An 18,157-nucleotide genomic window follows, 5' to 3' on the forward strand; every position below is an offset into this window, starting at 1 on the left:
GTCTCCTTAGTGTTGGGTTAGGTATATGAGGATAGCAATCCTATAATTTTTCTGTATTGTGTTATTCGTCCTGTAGGCTACGAAGGCATTTTGATGGGTTTGCATGCGTAGGTGGTAGAGACGGTGTTTGATAGAGAGTTGCTGTGCTGTTCTTGTAGTGTAACCTTGTTGTGCAGTAGACATGGAGAAGCAAATTTGTGGTGTGGCACGTTGCTTATTTTGTGTCTGTTTAGGGAGGAAGGCGTATGAGTTGGGGGTGGCAGTGAAGCATGTGGGTCATGTAGTAAGGCTCTAAGTTGTTTCATGGATGAGAGGAAGTTAAAAGTGTTATTGTGATGGTGTATATGTGTTGGGTGTAGTGGAAGAGTGAAAGTTTGGTATCAGAGTTTGTTCATTTGTGTAATTTGAAAGGTGGGTGCGTGTTTGCATTTTGTGATGGTAACTATTATGAGGTGTTCCGCTCGAGAGATTTTGCTGTGCTGGTGTGGGCGATACGTTTTGTTTTTGAGGAATAGTGAAAAGAGTTGCTGATGTATTTGTTTTATGAGATGCACTTGTTTGTATAGTATTGTTTACGAGTAGAAGTAGTAAGGTAAAGGGGTGGTGTTGCATTTGTGAGTAGAGTGTATGTTGTGAGTAAGAGGGGATAAGGTAGAGTTTGGCACAAATGGTCACACACTCAAAACAACAAATGGATAATTAATAAAGGAAATTATTGTACATAGTCCAATACAAAAAAATAAATAGATGTCTTCCTAAATGAAAGAACAATGATCATATTTATGATAGTAGAAAGCAATTACTTTTATTCTTTTAATCTATAGAAAATGTCTTTAAAAACACAGCACACAATGGACAAGACTGCTGACGCAGTTCGTCCCCCATGGGACTTCTTCAGGACTTGATAATTAAGTGATATGCATCATATGTTCTGTGGAATGTAGCTCTTATGTAAGCATTCAGATCAATATGAAGACAAATAGGTTATCTTTCTCCAAAAGTATATGGCGGTGTCTGGTTCCCAAAAAATCAAAATAGCCGAAACTTTCAACTATTTTGAACCGGACACCATCCTAAACGCTTGGGAGACACATACCCCGTGTTATCACTTCAGGAGAGGCACATACTGTACATCTTGAGGGTGCTCAGCTCGTTTCGATTTTTTGAACCGGACACCGCCATATACTTTTGGATACAGATAACCCTTTTGTCTTTTTATTGATCTGAATGCTTACATGAGAACTACATTCCACAGAACATATGATACATATCACTTATTTATCAAGCCCTGAAGAAGTCCCATGGGGGATGAAATGAGTCGGCAGTATTGTCCATTGTCTGCTGTATTTTTGAAGAAATTTTCTATGGATTGAAAGAAAAAAACAATTGTTTTCTACAATCAAAAATACAACCATTGTTCTCTCATTTAGGAAAATATCTATTTATATGTTTGTGTTGCACCATGGACAATTTTCTTTATTAATTATCCATTTGTTGGTTTGAGTGCAGGACCATTTATGCTTAATTTGTTTCGGTGGGTTGTATACCACCTTCTTGAGAAGTGTAGGTCACGCCCCAGATCCATTGCACCTAGCACTAATCATAACATTGTAGCCTCGACACAATGTAACTGGTGCTGGATTTCTTTGCATTTCAATGAAGTAAAGCGTGTTCAACTTAGACTTGTATGCTGCAAGAAGTAATATGCGTTGTGCAGTGGAGTGTAAGAGTTGTGCGCTGGGTTATTGTGGTAGAAAGATGAGGAGGATGTTGGTTGGAGAAATGATGGAAGGTTGACTATAGGTTTGTTAGTTACTAAAAGGGGTCTGTTAGGAGTAATTAGAGCAGGGAATGTGTGTCTGGTTGGGATATATATTACTGTGTGGAATTGGGTAGTTAGTCATGAGTGGATTGGCTAGTGGTAGAGTTGTGTACTTTAGGTGATGGTGCAAATGTATGATAGCTGGGATATAAAGTTCTAAAAGTGTGGTTTTGTAGAGGGTGCTGAGACACTGAATAATGCATAGGGTTAGTTTGTAGTAAACGAGTGGAGTACATTTGGTGTGAGTGTTACTCTGTGGATGCGAGTGGTGTTGAATGGGCGCTGGTGTATGTTAAAATGGGCAGCATTTCTGGCCATAGTCCTGACCAGTCTTTAACAGGCTCAAACTGGCACTCACCCTTCTCTCCACCCTTAGCCTCGACACCCGGGCTGAGATGCCCTAAGCCCAGGCCTTATATAGCCCAAGTAATCAGGTGACCCCTTCGGCCAATCGGAGCCCTAGCCCTAACCAGTCATAACACTAGCACTAAACCCTAGATCTAATAGGACACCAAGCCCCTACAACCAATCATAGTCCTAGTCCAATCACTCAATTAGGCACAAAACCCTACACCCTGCGTCCAATAGGAAGCATAAATCCCAACCCTAGTCCGCACCATATTCCCAGCAACCTATCACACAAGATACGCTAAGCCCTATATCCAATAGAAAGCCTAGCCCTAGCGTCAACCCTAGCCCCAGCAGACAATCACACAGGAAAGCCTAAGCCCCACGCCCAATAGAAAGTCCAGCCCCAGGAACAAATCCGAAACCCTAAACCTATCTACCAATCAGATCACTAACCCTAAGCCCTACATCAATAGGATCACTGACCCAGGAACAAATCAGAACCCTCAAATAACCAACCAATGAGAACACTAACCCTATTCCAATATAAACACCAGATGCAACTACCAATCAGTGCACACATGTACCATTCAATAGCAGACTATATAAGGTCCCTGCGACATCAGTCAAGGTTTGATGGCCAGGGAGTTGGAAGCTGCTACTCTAGTCAGGAGACAGACCGACTCAATCCACACGTTGGACTTCTGTAGGTACGGGCCTAACAAACTTTGTCCAATACTGTTTGAATAAAACTTTACTCACTCTCCTAGCCAAAAGAAAATCAAGTGGACAATAGATTAAAAAAACACAGCTTAAACAGCTCACAGCAAATTACTGCAGTCTCAGAGCACCCTCTGGTCACTCTCTGATGCAGAATATCCCTGTTGCTAAGGGGGAAAACTGTGTGTGTGTGTGTGGGGGGGGGGGGGGTCTGGTTTTACTCACTTGCTAACACAAAATGGGAGCCGGGGAGGATTGCTTAACATACAGGTCTGAGCACAGAGCAAGGGAGACATTAGGAGGGAAACACAAGTAGTCAAGGGGAATGGGAGGGAAAAAAACAACAGCTTTTGGACTGCAAATCCCATAGTTCAACAGGTTAAATGAAACAGTTGGAAACAAGTAAAAAGCACAAGTTTCTATACAAAGCAAGTCAGAAATGATGCAATCACAGGCAGGTTAAAAACATCATTTTTTAAACTAACAACCACAATTAAAAACGGTTAAAAAATGATGCAATCGTGGGTAGGGAAAGTTGCTTTTTAAATTTTAGGAAAGAGACAGCACTAGTCTGCCTCCTTAGCACCACCCGGTCTTTGGTTCACTGCAATTTTGGGTACAGGGAAACTACAGCTCACAAAATGGAGGTGAATGTTTTGGGGTTCACCCAGCAAACCCATAAGGGGTTGCATATGCGTGATAGGTTTCATGACATAGTGGACAGTTTTTCTTTGTTGTTGGGTCGACCTGTATATGAATAGACTAAGAAGTATGCCTAAGTGTGGCAACCCGTGACCCGATTGGTGTGATGTGTGGGTGAGTGGATAAATGGATCGTTGAGTCACAAGATTGATGACTTCATAGATAGAAGTTGGCTTATGCGTAGATAGTTGAGTAGGTCAATGAAAGAGTGGAATGGGTGCATGGATGAATAAATGTATCAAATTGATTCCACTTGGTGCCACTTCATCAGGCAGCTGTGCACTGCATTCAATAGGGGCAGCAAATGATAAAGTTATGGTAAATCTCGGACGTTGATCAGGTTAATTCTAACAAGCACTGGTAAATGCATTAGGTTTAGCCTATGCGATTATTATTAAGCTGTCTTTTGTTGTAAGTTGTAGCTTGCGGAGTAGTTGTACAATATGAGTTACAGAACATCTGTGTTATGACTTGTTTCTGTACAAAAAGGCAAGATATTGTGCTGTTACTAGTGGTACAGTGCAGGTAAGTAATAGCAACATTTTGAACCATGAAACGAAAGAGGGAAATAATAGAATGAATTGATGTATTAGCAATACTATGTGTTTAGAGGAGTTCTGACACTTTTGGGTCCGGCGTCACTACACCTGCTGCACATTTCAAATCATACCCATAGTGCCTGCAAGATAACAGCGTTTGTGACTGCCTGTTTAGTAGTAAAATAAAGCAATATTTGGTTGTTGAGAGGAGTTATGACAACTTTTGGCCCAGTGCCACTGCACCCGATACACCATTCAAACCATAACTATTGCCTGTAAGGTAACTGCTCTTATGGCTGACTGCTTAGAAGTAAAATATTGCAATATTTGGTGCTTAGAGGGGTTCCTAGAGCTTTGGACCCCGGTGTTACTGCACCATTGAACTCATGACCCTACTGCATACAAGGTAGCTGCACTTGTGACTGCTTATTTAGTAGTTAAATATAGCAATATTTGGTCTTTAGAGGAGTTCGTACAACGTTTGGCCCAGTGCCACTGCAGCTGCAGCACCATTGAAATCATTGCCCTAGTGCCTGCTAGATAACTGCACTTGTGACTGCTTGTTTAGTAGTAAAATACAGCAATATTAGGTGTTTAGTGGGGTGCCTAGAGCTTTTGGATCTAGTGCTACTGCACCTGCTGCACCATTCAAAATCATGACCCTAATGCAGGCTCAATCAATCAATCAGTGACATTTATAGAGCGCGCTACATACCCGTAGGGTCTCAAGGCGCTGGGGGGGGGGGGGGGGGGGGGGGGGGGGGGGGAGTGCCGCTACTGCTTGAACAGCCAGGTCTTCAGCTTCTTCCTGAAGGAGAGGTGGTCTTGGGTCAGGCGCAGGTCGGTCGGGAGGGAGTTCCAGGTCTTGGCGGCCAGGTAGGAGAAGGACCTTCCTCCTGTAGTCGCTCTTAGGATGCGGGGGACGGCGGCGAGGGCGTGGTTGGCTGATCGGAGGTGTCGTTTGGGAGCGTAGAAGTTGACTCGGCTGTTGAGGTAGCTCGGGCCTTGGTCGTGTAGGGCTTTGTGTGCGTGGGTGAGGAGGCGGAAGGTGATTCTTTTGTTGACGGGGAGCCAGTGAAGGTCTCTCAGATGTCCGGAGATGTGGCTGGTTCGGGGGATGTCGAGGATGAGTCTGGCTGAGGCGTTCTGGATCCGCTGGAGTCTCTTCTGGAGCTTGGCGGTGGTGCCGGCGTAGAGGGCGTTGCCGTAGTCCAGTCGGCTGGTGACGAGGGCCTGGGTGACGGTCTTCCTGGTCTCGGTGGGGATCCACCAGAAGATCTTCCGTAGCATGCGTAGGATGTTGAAGCACGCCGAGGAGACGTTGTTGACTTGCCTGGTCATGGAGAGGGAGGAGTCCAGGATGAAGCCCAGGTTGCGTGCATGGTCTGTCGGTTTGGGTGCGGTGCCCAGGGCGGGAGGCCACCAGGAGTCGTCCCAGGCGGCGGGTGAGGAGCCCAGGATGAGGACCTCCGTCTTGTCAGAGTTCAGTTTCAGGCGGCTGGTCGTCATCCACTCGGCTACCTCTTTCATCCCTTCGTGAAGGTTGGCTCTGGCGGCGGCGGGGTCGTTGGTCAGGGAGAGGATCAGCTGGGTGTCGTCGGCGTAGGAGATTATGCGGAGGTTGTGTTTGCGTACGATGGCCGCGAGGGGGCTCATGTAGACGTTGAAGAGGGTGGGGCTCAGAGATGATCCTTGAGGGACGCCGCAGATGACTTCGGAGGCCTCTGACTTGTACGGTGGTAGGCGGACTCTGTGTTCTTCCGTCGAGGAAGGAGACGATCCATTCCAGCGCCTTGTCCTGGATTCCGATGTTGCTGAGGCGCCGTACTAGGGTGCGGTGGCAGACCGTGTCGAATGCCGCGGAGAAGTCTAGGAGGATGAGGGCCGCTGTTTCTCCCTTGTCCATCAGGGCTCAGATGTCATCGGTGGCGGCGATGAGGGCGGTCTCGGTGCTGTGATTGGCTCGGAAGCCGGACTGTGAGGGGTCGAGGGATCCGTTCGTCTCGAGGAAGGCGGCCATCTGCTTGTTGACGGTCTTCTCGATGACTTTGGCTGGAAACGGGAGGAGCGAGATGGGGCGGTAGTTCTTGAGGTCGGTGGGGTCCGCTGTTGGTTTCTTGAGTAGAGCGCTGAGTTCCGCGTGCTTCCAGCTCTCAGGGAAGGTGGCGGTGTCGAAGGATGTGTTGATGTCTCGCAGGTGGGGTGCGATGACAGCGTCGGCCTTGTTGAAGACGTGGTGAGGGCAGGGGTCGGTCGGAGATCCGGAGTGGATGGAGTTCATCGTGCGGATGGTGTCTTCGGTGCTGATCGGGGTCCAGGTGTGGAGGGTGGTGGTGGGGGGTGGTTGTTCGGTCATGGTGTGCGTTGGTTGGTTGTTGAAGCTGTTGTGTATGTCCGCGATCTTGTTGTGGAAGTATGAAGCGAGGGAGTTGCAGAGGTCTTGCGATGGGGTGATGTCGTTGTTTCCTGCGCTGGGGTTGGAAAGCTCCTTCACGATGTTGAAGAGTTCCTTGCAGTTGTGTGCGTTGTTGTCCAGCCGGTCCTTGAATGCTGTTTTCTTGGCGGCGCGGATCAGCTGGTGGTGTTTCCGGGTGGCAAGTTTGAAGGAGGTCCTGTTGTCTGGTGTAGGTTCCCTTCTCCAGACTTTCTCGGGGGCTCGGCAGTTCTTCTTGGAGCTCTTTAGTTCGTCGGTGAACCATGGGGCCTTCTTGCTGCCGGGTCTGCTAGGCGGGGTCCTCAGTGGGGCGAGTTCGTCCGCGCAGTTGCTGATCCACTTCGTGAGGTTGTCGGCGGCCTGGCTGGGGTTCGCTGAGCTGGCAGGAGGGTGCTGGCTCAGGGAGGTGGCGAGCTGGTCTGCTGTGATCTTGTTCCAGCTTCTGCGGGCGGTCTGTTGCTGGTGTTGGTGGGTCGTCGTTTTCTTGAAGGTGAAGTGGACGCAGCTGTGGTCCGTCCATTGAAGCTCTGTGGCGTGGCTGAAGTCGATGTCTGTGCAGGAAGAGAAGACTGCGTCGAGTGTGTGTCCGGCGAGGTGGGTGGGGGTGGACACCAGTTGCTTGAGTCCAAGATTGGCGAGGTTGTCGAGCAGGGTGCTGGTGTTGCGGTCGTTGTTGTTCTCCAGGTGGAAGTTGAGGTCTCCCAGGAGGATGTAGTCAGCGGAGGGGAGGGCATGCGGGCTGACGAAGTCGGCGATGTCCTCGCTGAATTGTGTGCGTGGTCCAGGGGGTCGGTAGATCAGGGTGCCTCTGAGGGTGGTGTTCGGGTTGGTGTGGATCTGGAAATGCAGGTGTTCGGCGCTGGTCAGGGTGTTGTCGGTGCTGGTCGTGAGACGGATGGTGTTCCTGTGGATGATGGCGATGCCTCCTCCCATCTGGTTGGCGTTTCGGTCCCTCCGGACGATCTTGTAGCCCTCTGGGATAGCGATGGCGATGTCGGGAGCTGAAGAGGCGTTCATCCAGGTCTCCGTGAGGAAGGCAACGTCAGGGGCTGTGGCGTCTAGAAGGTTCCAGAGTTCGATGGCGTGTCTGTGGACGGAGCGGGTGTTGAGCAGGATGCACTTGAGGTGGGTGCTGCTGGTGTTCGACTTGGCGGGTGCTGGTGCGAGGCTGGTCCGGGTGCAGGAGAACTTGCAGGCGTGGCAGCTGAAGGGTCCGTGGGTGCGTCGTGGGGTGGCTTGGTGGCATTCTGGGAGTCGGCCGGTGTTGAGTGCGATGAGGGTGGTGGCGGAGTACGTCAGGCGGGTCGGACGGGGTCTTCGGGGGCCAGGGGTCCTGGCGCTGGCCGCGGTCCGGTCGCGGACGGGCGCAGACGGGCTTACCTTTGGCGCGCCTTCGGCGCGCCCGCTGCGCGTGACCGCTGCGCGTTCGCACGGTCGCCATTTAAGGCGAAGTGCGCGGGTGGGCGGAGCAGCTGGGAGGCGGGAGCGGGGAGGGTACAGAATAGAAAAGGGGCGGGGAAAAGCGGCGGTGGCGGGAAGGGAGGGCGGCGAGGTAGGCGGACAACAAGGAAGGAAAACAAGCACAGGCACAACGGTAAAGTCAACAACAAGCACAAATTACCGACAAAACAATGCAAAACTACAACAACGGTGAAATCAACAACAAGCACAAATTACCGACAAAACAAAACAATGCAAAACTACAACAGCGGAGGCAGCCGGCAACGAGGCAGCAGCGAGGCAGAGGGCAGGCAAGGGGCACACGCAGCAGCTGGTGGCCGTGCGGCGCAGGGGTGTCCCACAAGCTAGATACATTTGCTTGTGACTGTCTTGTTAAGTAGTAAAATTTAGCAATCATCTGGGACAGTGGGGTCCCTAGAGCTTTTTTGCCCCGGTGTCACAGCACCTGCTGGCACCATTCAAGTCACGTCCCTTTTAAGTACAGGGTGACTCCAATTGTGACTGCCTATTTAGTAGTCAAATATAACAATATTATGTGTTCAGAGGAGTTCGGACAATTTTCGGGCTCAGTGCTTCTGCACCTCCTGCACTATTAAAATCATGACCCTGTTGTCTGTCAGTTAACTGCACTTGTGGCTGCCTGTTTAGTAGTAAAATATAGTCAAGCTCTTGTACATTAACTTTATTTTTAACATGTAATGCTTATTACAACATTTAGAATTTGATCATAATTACCAAATAGACCAAGTTGAAAAAAATCAATCCGATAATGTCTACAAAGTGCAAAGAAAGGTAATGAAGCATGAATAGGAAATGCCACCAACTTTCTAAGGCTAAAGCATTTTACTTACGCAACTAAGTTATAAAAAGCAGACATTCCACCATACTGTTAGCAACTGTAGGCCTTTTCCTTGGGAAGAGATCTTATCTTGACAGTGAATGAGGCTTTTAACAGTGTAAAAAGCTTCTGTAGAAGTATTGTAAATGTGTGCAGCCAGGGGAAGTTAACACAAACAAAGTTTCATACAAAAGTAAACAAACACAGTAATTCGGCCATGGGAGCTGATAAGAGCCCCCTTTTAAGATGTATTAATTAGAAGAGATTGTGCAGGAGAAACCTAAAAATGTGGTTAGGTCTACTCCTAAGTAGGCATAATCCTGAAACACATACTTTGTTCCAGCACAGGCTTTAATTGTCCTGCGGAGCAAAGGTAGGGCTGAATGATGATTTTAGGAGGCAAAAGAACCATCCATTTAACTTCATCCAACAGAGCTGCCCAGGAAAAGCAGGGACTGTGTCATTTAGTAAAGATAGACATCGGAGATATGTGCAGTCTGGGAGGGAGGAAGTAGGAAGCAACAGTAACACAAGCAGCTGGACCAAGCGTCCTATGAAAGGGGTTCATAGGGAATTGCAACATAGACAAAGGGAGCTGAGCCCAGGGGTGGGAAAAGGGAGTGTTTAACTGAAGGAAAGTGGACATGAGCAGTCAAGCAAATCGACAACAATTACAATTGGAGAACTGCGTTTAGGGACTAAGGAGCTACACAAGAAGCAGCAAAAATCCTAAAAGGGCACCATGCTCACAGCAATACGTAATCTAGAATAATCTTTGCATGTCTTAATGTAAATGATGCAGTTTGTTACTTTCTGCCCCAGGGCTCATTTACAATGCAAAAGTTTGCCCCCAGTGTTGCTGTGTGCGTCACTATGCCAAAACTAAAAATAGAAATAATAAAAAAAACACACACCTAATTTGTGAAATGACCATCTTTTGTGTGGTGTACTACCGGATTTTTGCCTTAACTGTTTTTGCTAGCTGTAAAACTCAGTGCACTTTACACCTGCTAACAAGGGGTAGCACACCTGTGTTCAGCCTTAGAACAGGATTAAATTGGTATACCCTAATTGGCATATTTAACTTACCTACAAGACCCTAGTATATGGTACAAGTGTACCCAGGGCATTTATGTTATATGCCACTAGTGGACTGCAGCACCCATTGTGCCATCCACTACAGGGACAGTGTACACCATGGCTTCCGGCATACCACTACAGCCTGGCTGAAGCAGCTTTTAAACCCCAATTCCACCTGTCCGAAGAAACCCTTCAGAGAGTGCTAAACCTGATTTTAAGTAATACAAATTCACCCCTAAGTAGGCCTAACAGTCTATAAGGCAGAGTGCATGCTATTTAAAAGTAGTACATGTAGAAATGTAATGTAAAACATGCTGTTACAGAGATAAAGCCCCAAACTTTATTTTCCCAGGTGCTGGGCTGTCTGTTTAACGGGAAAAACTGGGATGCAATATTCCATTTCAAAATGTTAACTTTTGCTAGAAAATACCTACAAATTTCATTCTTGGACTCTTTGTAATATTTATTAAAAGTCCCATTTACTGATGAAGTTGGATTATTACTAAATATTGAGGTGAAGGTAATTTAGGAAAGTTACCTTTTCCCTGGCTTAACACCTTCCATGCTTATGACGAGCTGAGCTACTCATAACTGCTGTGGCCGGCCCACACACAGCTAATTCCCCCGCCTGTGCAGGGATTCTATTGGAGTGGGCGGAGTCATGACAGGCCCAGCTCGTCATGAGCACAGCTCCACTGTGCACCATGACGAGCTGGGCTCATCACATCATGCAAACAAATTAGTAGCATTACTGGAGTTAACAAAGAAACTCTTCCTTAAAAGAGGATGCGCAGAGAGAAAATTTAAGCATCTTAAAAAACGTGTTGCTAAATTATTAAAATTAAAATGATATTCGCCGAAGAAGTAGATTTATTAAAAAATATATATATAGGTACGTAATACATTACTGACAAAGCTGAATCAAAACGGCGGCAGAATGAATACATATTCAAGTAAAAACATATTTCTATTTAGGCAAATTTTCAAAATGTAATGCAAGTTAAATGGACATTTTCCTACTTATTTCAAAGTCGGTGTTCCTTAAACTACTGTCGTGAAAACTTTCAATCAGCTTAGTAAGAAAAGAAACCAACTTCAGACAATTTTTAAGTACCTTGTAAACTAAAGGTTCAGTTGAGCAATACCAAAAATAATAAAACAGTTCTACTCGCAAGTTGTAGGTAAAGCAGCTACATCATGACAACAAATTCATTACGCTGTTTACAACCTCACATATCCCTGGTTCGGACGTAGGTATTTAAAAAGACATTTCTAACGGGGAGGAAAACGTACCACACAAATCCTAGCCAAGGAGAAAATCTGCTCTTCCTAGTATCCCAGAGAAGGCAATGCTAGGCACTGCTGGAACTCCCATGGTGCTGTTGCAATTGGACCTGTGTTTCCACCCCCTTGAATTCGGGGAGCACCTATAAGCTCTCCATAGCATTCTAATTGTTAAATATTTGTAATACGCAAGAATATTAGAGGAATAGCAACCTTAATTGACCTTCTAATGCAAGGAAAGGAAAATCAGAAAAGGGAAGAAGCTATCAACAGTCGATGGGCTCCACAGTTGCCCCGTTTCATCAACCATGCATTTCGCAATCAGGTACCATGCTTGTCGCAATCGAGTACCATGCATGGGCACTCCATTGGCAAGCTTCTATAAAGGACATTGATTCCGACATCTAAATAGCAGAATAGCTGCATCTAAACAATCTTATAATTTGGGTCATAAGGCCTAAATCCTCTCCCAATCTTTAACTGAGGATTTTTCTTTTATTATTAGAGTCAGGGTGCAAGGGCATGGATAGATGACTGTATACTCATTGAACTGCTATGTATCCAACATACGAGGATGGCACTGGCTAACAAATCGAAACATATTTTGAAAAACTAATTTTACAGGTCATCTCTAATATCTTTTACTGCCTATACCCAAAATTGAGCAACTGATAGCACATATTCTGAAAATATAGTGTTTACAGCTTAAATAAATGTTATTTTTTTACCTACAAATGATTATTTTAAATAAGGAGGGAAAGAATAACCGGTTTACAACGAAAGCTGCAGATCAACCAAACATATTTCATTGGGAGAGGCAATTAACTTCATACTTTTCTGACTCTGTGGAAAGGCACCATTAAGACTAACATTGAGGGGAGGGATTGAAATCACTTGGAGGAGGAGAAGGAGGTGGTGGTGGTGGAGGCAGTAAAAGCATTGACGAGAATGGAAGATTCTGCAAATGTGGGGAATGATGTGGAGATAGTGGTGGAGGCATTGATGAGAAGAACAGTGGCATGGATGGAGGGGGCAGTGATGGGAATTGATGTGTGTGTAAAAGTTGATGGGTTGGTGGAGGAATTGTTGAGAATTGGTGGCTATGGGATTGTTGATAAGGACTTTCTGTTGCAGACATTGGGGCTAAATGTGGTGGAGGGGGTGGTGGTGGAGGCACAGAGTATGGTTGGTTATACATATGTGGCACGTTATGCTGTGGCCAACTCATGTTTGTATTTATAGGAGGGGGGGAACTTTGCCACATTGTTTCACAAACTGGGTAATACTCCTGGTTGCACAAAGTATTTTGTTCTTGCTTTACAGTAAATCCTTGCCGATAATGTGGTGGGCACATATTGGATCTCTGGTTCCACTTGTTTGAAGGAAAATCTCTTGAACTAGCTAGTTTTGGATTGCTGTATTGGTGTGAGGGATATGAACTGATCTGCGGTCTAAATTCATGGTGTGCTTTATTAGTAAACGTCTTCTGTGAGAAACCAGGACTGTTGCGAAGCACTTGTGAAGAAGGGCACTGTTGAGGATTTTGCTTTTCATTCACTTCAGAATTTCCTGTTTGAAAGAGAAAACATCACTTAGCAGAGAAATTAAAAAAACAAAAATATGCATTCATGTTCCTAAAATGTATCTACAACTAAATCAAGAGCTTTTTTTATGTTATGAGCATTTTTAGATTTGAACACAAATTTAATTACATACGAAAAACGTAATTTAAAACTGGCTTCACTCTTTCAAACAATACAATGTTTTCAAATATTACAATTAGTTAAGGATCAGGGTGCTGCAATATATTTATGATCTGGTCATATCTGCCTAATCGGGTCTTCCTTATCAACATGATGATACTTTATGAAACTACGATGTCACTATTTAATTCACAATTGTGGATTGGTTACTGAAATTTGGTTACTCGTTTTACTTATGGTATGTGGAACAATAATTAAAATGGTTTAGCATTTTACAAATAAATAAAATTAGGCAAATACAACTCAGCTTTCTTGGCAAAAACATTGTTAAATGAAATTGAGCTCACTTGTATATAATAATAATTATTATTTATTGTTTGATTACTTAAAACAATTACAATTTTACATTGAAAAAAAAACCTCATACGGTTCTTATATGCAGGAAATAGGCATTAAAAGGACTAAGGTTAACATTAAAAGACTGAAAATAAGGGGGGGAGGTTGATAATGACACCCTCACGATGATGGTTACCAGTGGCAGTCCAATACTGAGGTGTCAAGTTAATAGTCAATCAAGGCTTCTCCCCCTATCTTTTTTTTATTATAAGATATGACAAAACTGGTGCTTTGAAAAGCACACTAGGGACCTTTAGACTATCAATGTTTAGCAGAGAGCAATCAAAAGTTCATTAATTGACCCTGGAGCAGGGTTACAATTCAGCCGGGATGATGGAGATTGGAAGCTCTGTTATCTCCCAACATTTTCGCCATTCTCCTTATACGTCTCTTCTTTTTGTTCTCTATAGGAGTCTTTGCTCTTTATGTTCTTTACTGCATTCACTTCTCGGTTAACCTCCCAGCTACCCCCAATTTCATTTACCTTACTTCCCTCGACTATGTTCATTTCCTTCACGCATTCTGCGGTCTGTTCTACACTCTTGGCTAAATCTATGGCATTTCTCAAATCAGGATTACCTACCAACAACTTCTCCTGAATTTTCTTGTTGTTGGTGCACCTCACCAGCTGATCTCTTATAAGTGATTCTGTCAGATCATTGAATTCGCATGTGTTCGCTAATCCTCGCTAATGCTATATAGTTTCCTACCTTCTCGTTTTTCCCTTGCACTCTTCCATAAAACTTGTGTCTTTCCAACACCACATTTATTTTGTCTGCATATTGCAATTCTAGTTTCTTTAAACTTTTTTCATAGATATCCATGTCCTCACCTTCACCTACCCCTCCTTCCAACTTTGGTAGGCTGTCAAAAACTTTCCTTCCCTCCGTTACTAGATTTATCAGGAGTATGTTCTGCTTCCTGATAGCTGAAAACCCACTTGCACCTATTGCGACCACGTATGACTCAAAACCTTTCCTTTAATCTTTCCATGGCAGCACTGGCTCACCTTCCTGTTAGGAAAGGTGGCGGTTGATTCATGCTTGCTGCCGCCATTTCCAGGATGACTACGGGAAATTAAAAATTCTAACTCCCTGTTGTGCAACACCTATTGTGTACAGCCTTCTAGTTGTGTATGGCTAAATTTCTTATTCCCTATTCTACCTCAAAGTTAGTCACTCCCCTAAAAATTTCACTTTTACTTTCACAGCATTACACATCCACACCAGATGCTGCAAATATAAATTTCAATTTAAGTCCTTACCAATACATCAGAATTAATCTACTCACATACTAAATTGTTTCCTGTCACAACTTACAATAGTGGTCCCCAGCTCGTGTGACCCTTCACCCTAAACAGTTCCCCTCTCCTCTCACTTTTTCCTTTAGAATCTGCAATCAGATTCTCCTGCCGTTACCCGAGAGGTCTCTTACTTCAGCAAAATTAACCTACAACCTCACCTGAAAAGGTTAAATCAGTTCAGTTAATAAATTCCTCCTCAAAATTTGCTCTGCTCCTTAAGTCAGTCCTGTGAGGAATCTGCAGATGGTGTTCACAGTATTTTTTTTCTTTGATGAATCAGTCACCGCGAATCTCTTTACTCTCCACTGTGTCTGTCACTCGCCTCACGCAGTTGCACACGGTCACCACCACTCTTCAAGAACACTCCCTCCTCAGAAGGACTCTTTCCGTGCACGGAAAATGACTCACTTCTTCCACAACGGGATGCCTCCCTCTGTCGTCTAAACTGGCCACAGCTCCCTCCTTACACATGGAGGTTCAGTCTCTCTAGGGATTTCTTCCACACTTACTTCCCGCTGGCCTCTGCTGTCGCACAAGATTCCGCCTCACCGTCTTTCAAGCTGTTGCCTTACTCTAATTCACGACGGCACAGTCCCTCACAGGATTCTTCCTCTTCTGCAACGAAATGCCTCACTCCGTTGTCTCAAGCCGGCCAAAGCTTCCTCCTTTCACATGGAGGCTCTTTCTCTCCCAGGATTTCTTTCTCACTCACTTGCCTCTGGCCTCCGCCGTCGCTCAAAGTGCCGCCTCACCGTCTTTTAACCTGCTGCCGTGCTCCAAATCACTCCGGCACCATTCCTCACCGGATTCCCTTCAGCTTACTATATTTCTTTTTTTTTTCTTTTCAAGCGTCGCCTGCTCATACACCAGGATGGTTCCTCTCGGCTAGATCGCTTATGCTTTGCCGCCATCTCGCGGATGCCGCCTGTCACTGCTATGGCTCCACTCCGTGATAACCGTTCCGTCCCACAGTTACCTCATATGGCACCACCAACTGTAAGTACCTCTGATGTTCCTATTTTCCTTTCATTCACAGCCAAGTTTTCACCTACAGATCAGTTTCATTTCTGTTCTGCTGACGCCGTCAAACTGTGGGTATTTCTTTTCCTCCAGTCACAGCTCTATCGCAGTGGATTATTCACTCGCAGCTGTTCACTACAGCTTGCCGATTCCCACTCACTTCTCACTTCCTCGCATTCTCAGCTCAACACGCCCGTAGATCAGTTCCAATTCCGCCTCAGTTGGCGCTGTCACGCTGTGGGTACTTATCTCCTTTATTTTCTTCCAGTCGCTGCCCTTATCGCTGGCAGATACGTTCCGTAGCAGCTGTTTCCACCTTACAGCCTGCCGGTTCCCACTCACTTCTTTTTATTCCGTCTGCTCGTTCACATGTAATTTCATTTTTCCACTTCAGTTACTTGGTGGCTCACTTTGCTCAGCTACAAATTCTACTTCGTGTAGCTCTCTTTACGTTCCTTTTCGTTACGTTTCTTTTCTCTTTTCTTTCCACTGGTCCCGGGTAACAAATGGAGGGGATGTCGTACGTTGGCCTCATCCCATCCTCGTCGCCAGTATTGTAATTAAGAATAACGCCTTTTAACTTGAAGTCCTTTATTCAGTGATAACATAATACACGACATCCATAACCCTGCCAGTCGAGTACTGACAGGAGTGTGCCTTAGAACGTTGACATGTAGGGAAGGGTCAGCCCAACTGGGGCAGAACAGGGGGGTGGGGTCGGACTGTACCAACTTTACTTTTATGGCTAAATACAACACGAATGTTCAGCTTCATATTGTATGGGTTTAGGGCTTCGATTATGGCTTGGTGGCAGGATCGTATTCCAAGGTTGCTCCATTCGACCCGCAATAAAGACAGTCTGTCGGTGAGCATAACAGGACATACATAGACTATATGCTCCATAGCCTGGGAGTGATAGCTGCACTTCCGGCATTTGATTCTAGTGCTGGGGCGGCGCAGTTCAGGCATGTTCTTTAAAAAAGGCCATTCCTCCATCCTCAGGGCCATGAACTTTGGTTTCCAGAAAAGTGCAAACGTGCTAGATAAGTAGGATAATCCGACCCCGGTTTAAAATGTAAAGATCTGAGATTATTGCCCAGGTGTGTTTCCTTCTATACAGTGTTGCCCCATCTGAATGTAAAGACCACAGCCGGAAGCTTCTCTTAATGACTTGCTTTAGTACCGGCTGGGAAGGGTTTGTTCCACAATACTCCTTGACACTAAGTAGTTGAAGGCAGCAGTCCAGGTGATGCTGCTGTTTATGGCTGAAGTGGTTGTTCGATATTTAGTTCCAGAGTCTGGCCTCCAGGCTGTCCACTCGGGCGGTGCGCAGTCTATTGCAGAACTTTATAAATGCACCTGCCTCTACGCCATGATGGTCTAATAAGCCTAGTTCGAGTCTAACTTGGGCTACTGAAGCAGATCTTGGTAGACGGAAGGCACGTTTACAATTTTTAGTGGTTAGTTTGTTTAATAAAATACTTATTGCACCCTTCATGATCTCTATTGCACCCTTCATGATCTCATGCCCGTACGACAGAGCGTTTGTTATCTTCGCCTTCATCACTTTCAGCATTGGATTGAGACTCGGACCAAGTAGGCAACCTCAAGTGTAAGAGGTTTCGCCCTTAATGCATCTTTCTGCTTAGAAAAAGAGCACCTGGTGTCAAGGTAAATTCCCAAATACTTATAGTGAGGCACTGATTCCAGCTTTGCATTGTTAAAGAACCACCCTCCATACAGCCGCTTTTGCCTCCCAAAAGAAATTATTTTTGTTTTAGACAAGTTCAGCTCAAAGAGGTTTCTTGTGGTGTAGGGGAGCAGCTCTGCAAGTAGCCTCTATATGCCTACTTTTGTGTGACTTAATAGCACAAGATCATCGGCATATAACAAGTTGCTGATACGGGTTCCATCCAGTGGGGGAGGGAGGGTGTCTGTTAACACTGTTGAACACTGGGGATAGAGCAGAGATAAACAAATTAACAAGCATTTGCAATGCAATAGGTCTCGCATTTGCAAGAGTTTGAGCTATTGGCATTGTAAATGACTGCCTTTTTTATGTTTTGGTTTTCAAAAACAAATATAAGGCATTGTCACTCACAATCCCAAAAGCTTAAACTCCCAAAAAAGCGAGACCTATTACATTGCAAATGCTTGTTTGAGGTTGAAATCGATTTGAAAAGAGGGGGACCCAGTGCTGACTTTAGCATTGGTGGGGCCTGGTGCGACAATCTCTTTTGGAGACCACATTGCATTACTTTCTCCACAGATTCCCTCACTATCACCCTCCAACAGTGCCCTTCTGTCTCACATACATTTAATTTGTTTTAAAGTGCTACTCATACCACTGTAGAGTGTGAGAGCACTTTACATAACACATTATAAAGAGGTAATGAATCATATGTGTGTAAATTAGTCTATAGGAAATGTTACATAAAACAAGTGGGATTACAAGGTGTAGTATATTTTAAGAGTGTTTGGCAGTTGCGTAAGGCAAAATGATGGGG

The 18,157-nt window shown here is 45.2% G+C and overlaps 1 protein-coding gene across 1 annotated transcript in view; it reads right to left on the reverse strand.

The window, feature by feature from the left end:
• Positions 1 to 10,261: 10,261 nt before the first annotated feature.
• The window catches only part of NAF1 (nuclear assembly factor 1 ribonucleoprotein), a 160,439-nt gene continuing 152,543 nt past the window's right edge, over positions 10,262 to 18,157 (reverse strand). Inside the window, exon 9 of the mRNA XM_086962385.1 lies at positions 10,262 to 12,797. Coding sequence (XP_086818511.1) covers positions 12,094 to 12,797 — 704 coding nt within the window. The 3' untranslated portion in view covers positions 10,262 to 12,093. The remainder of the gene's footprint in view (positions 12,798 to 18,157) is intronic.

This window comes from Lissotriton vulgaris, chromosome 3_1, assembly GCF_964263255.1.
Source record: "Lissotriton vulgaris chromosome 3_1, aLisVul1.2, whole genome shotgun sequence".
Lineage (NCBI taxonomy): Eukaryota > Metazoa > Chordata > Amphibia > Caudata > Salamandridae > Lissotriton > Lissotriton vulgaris.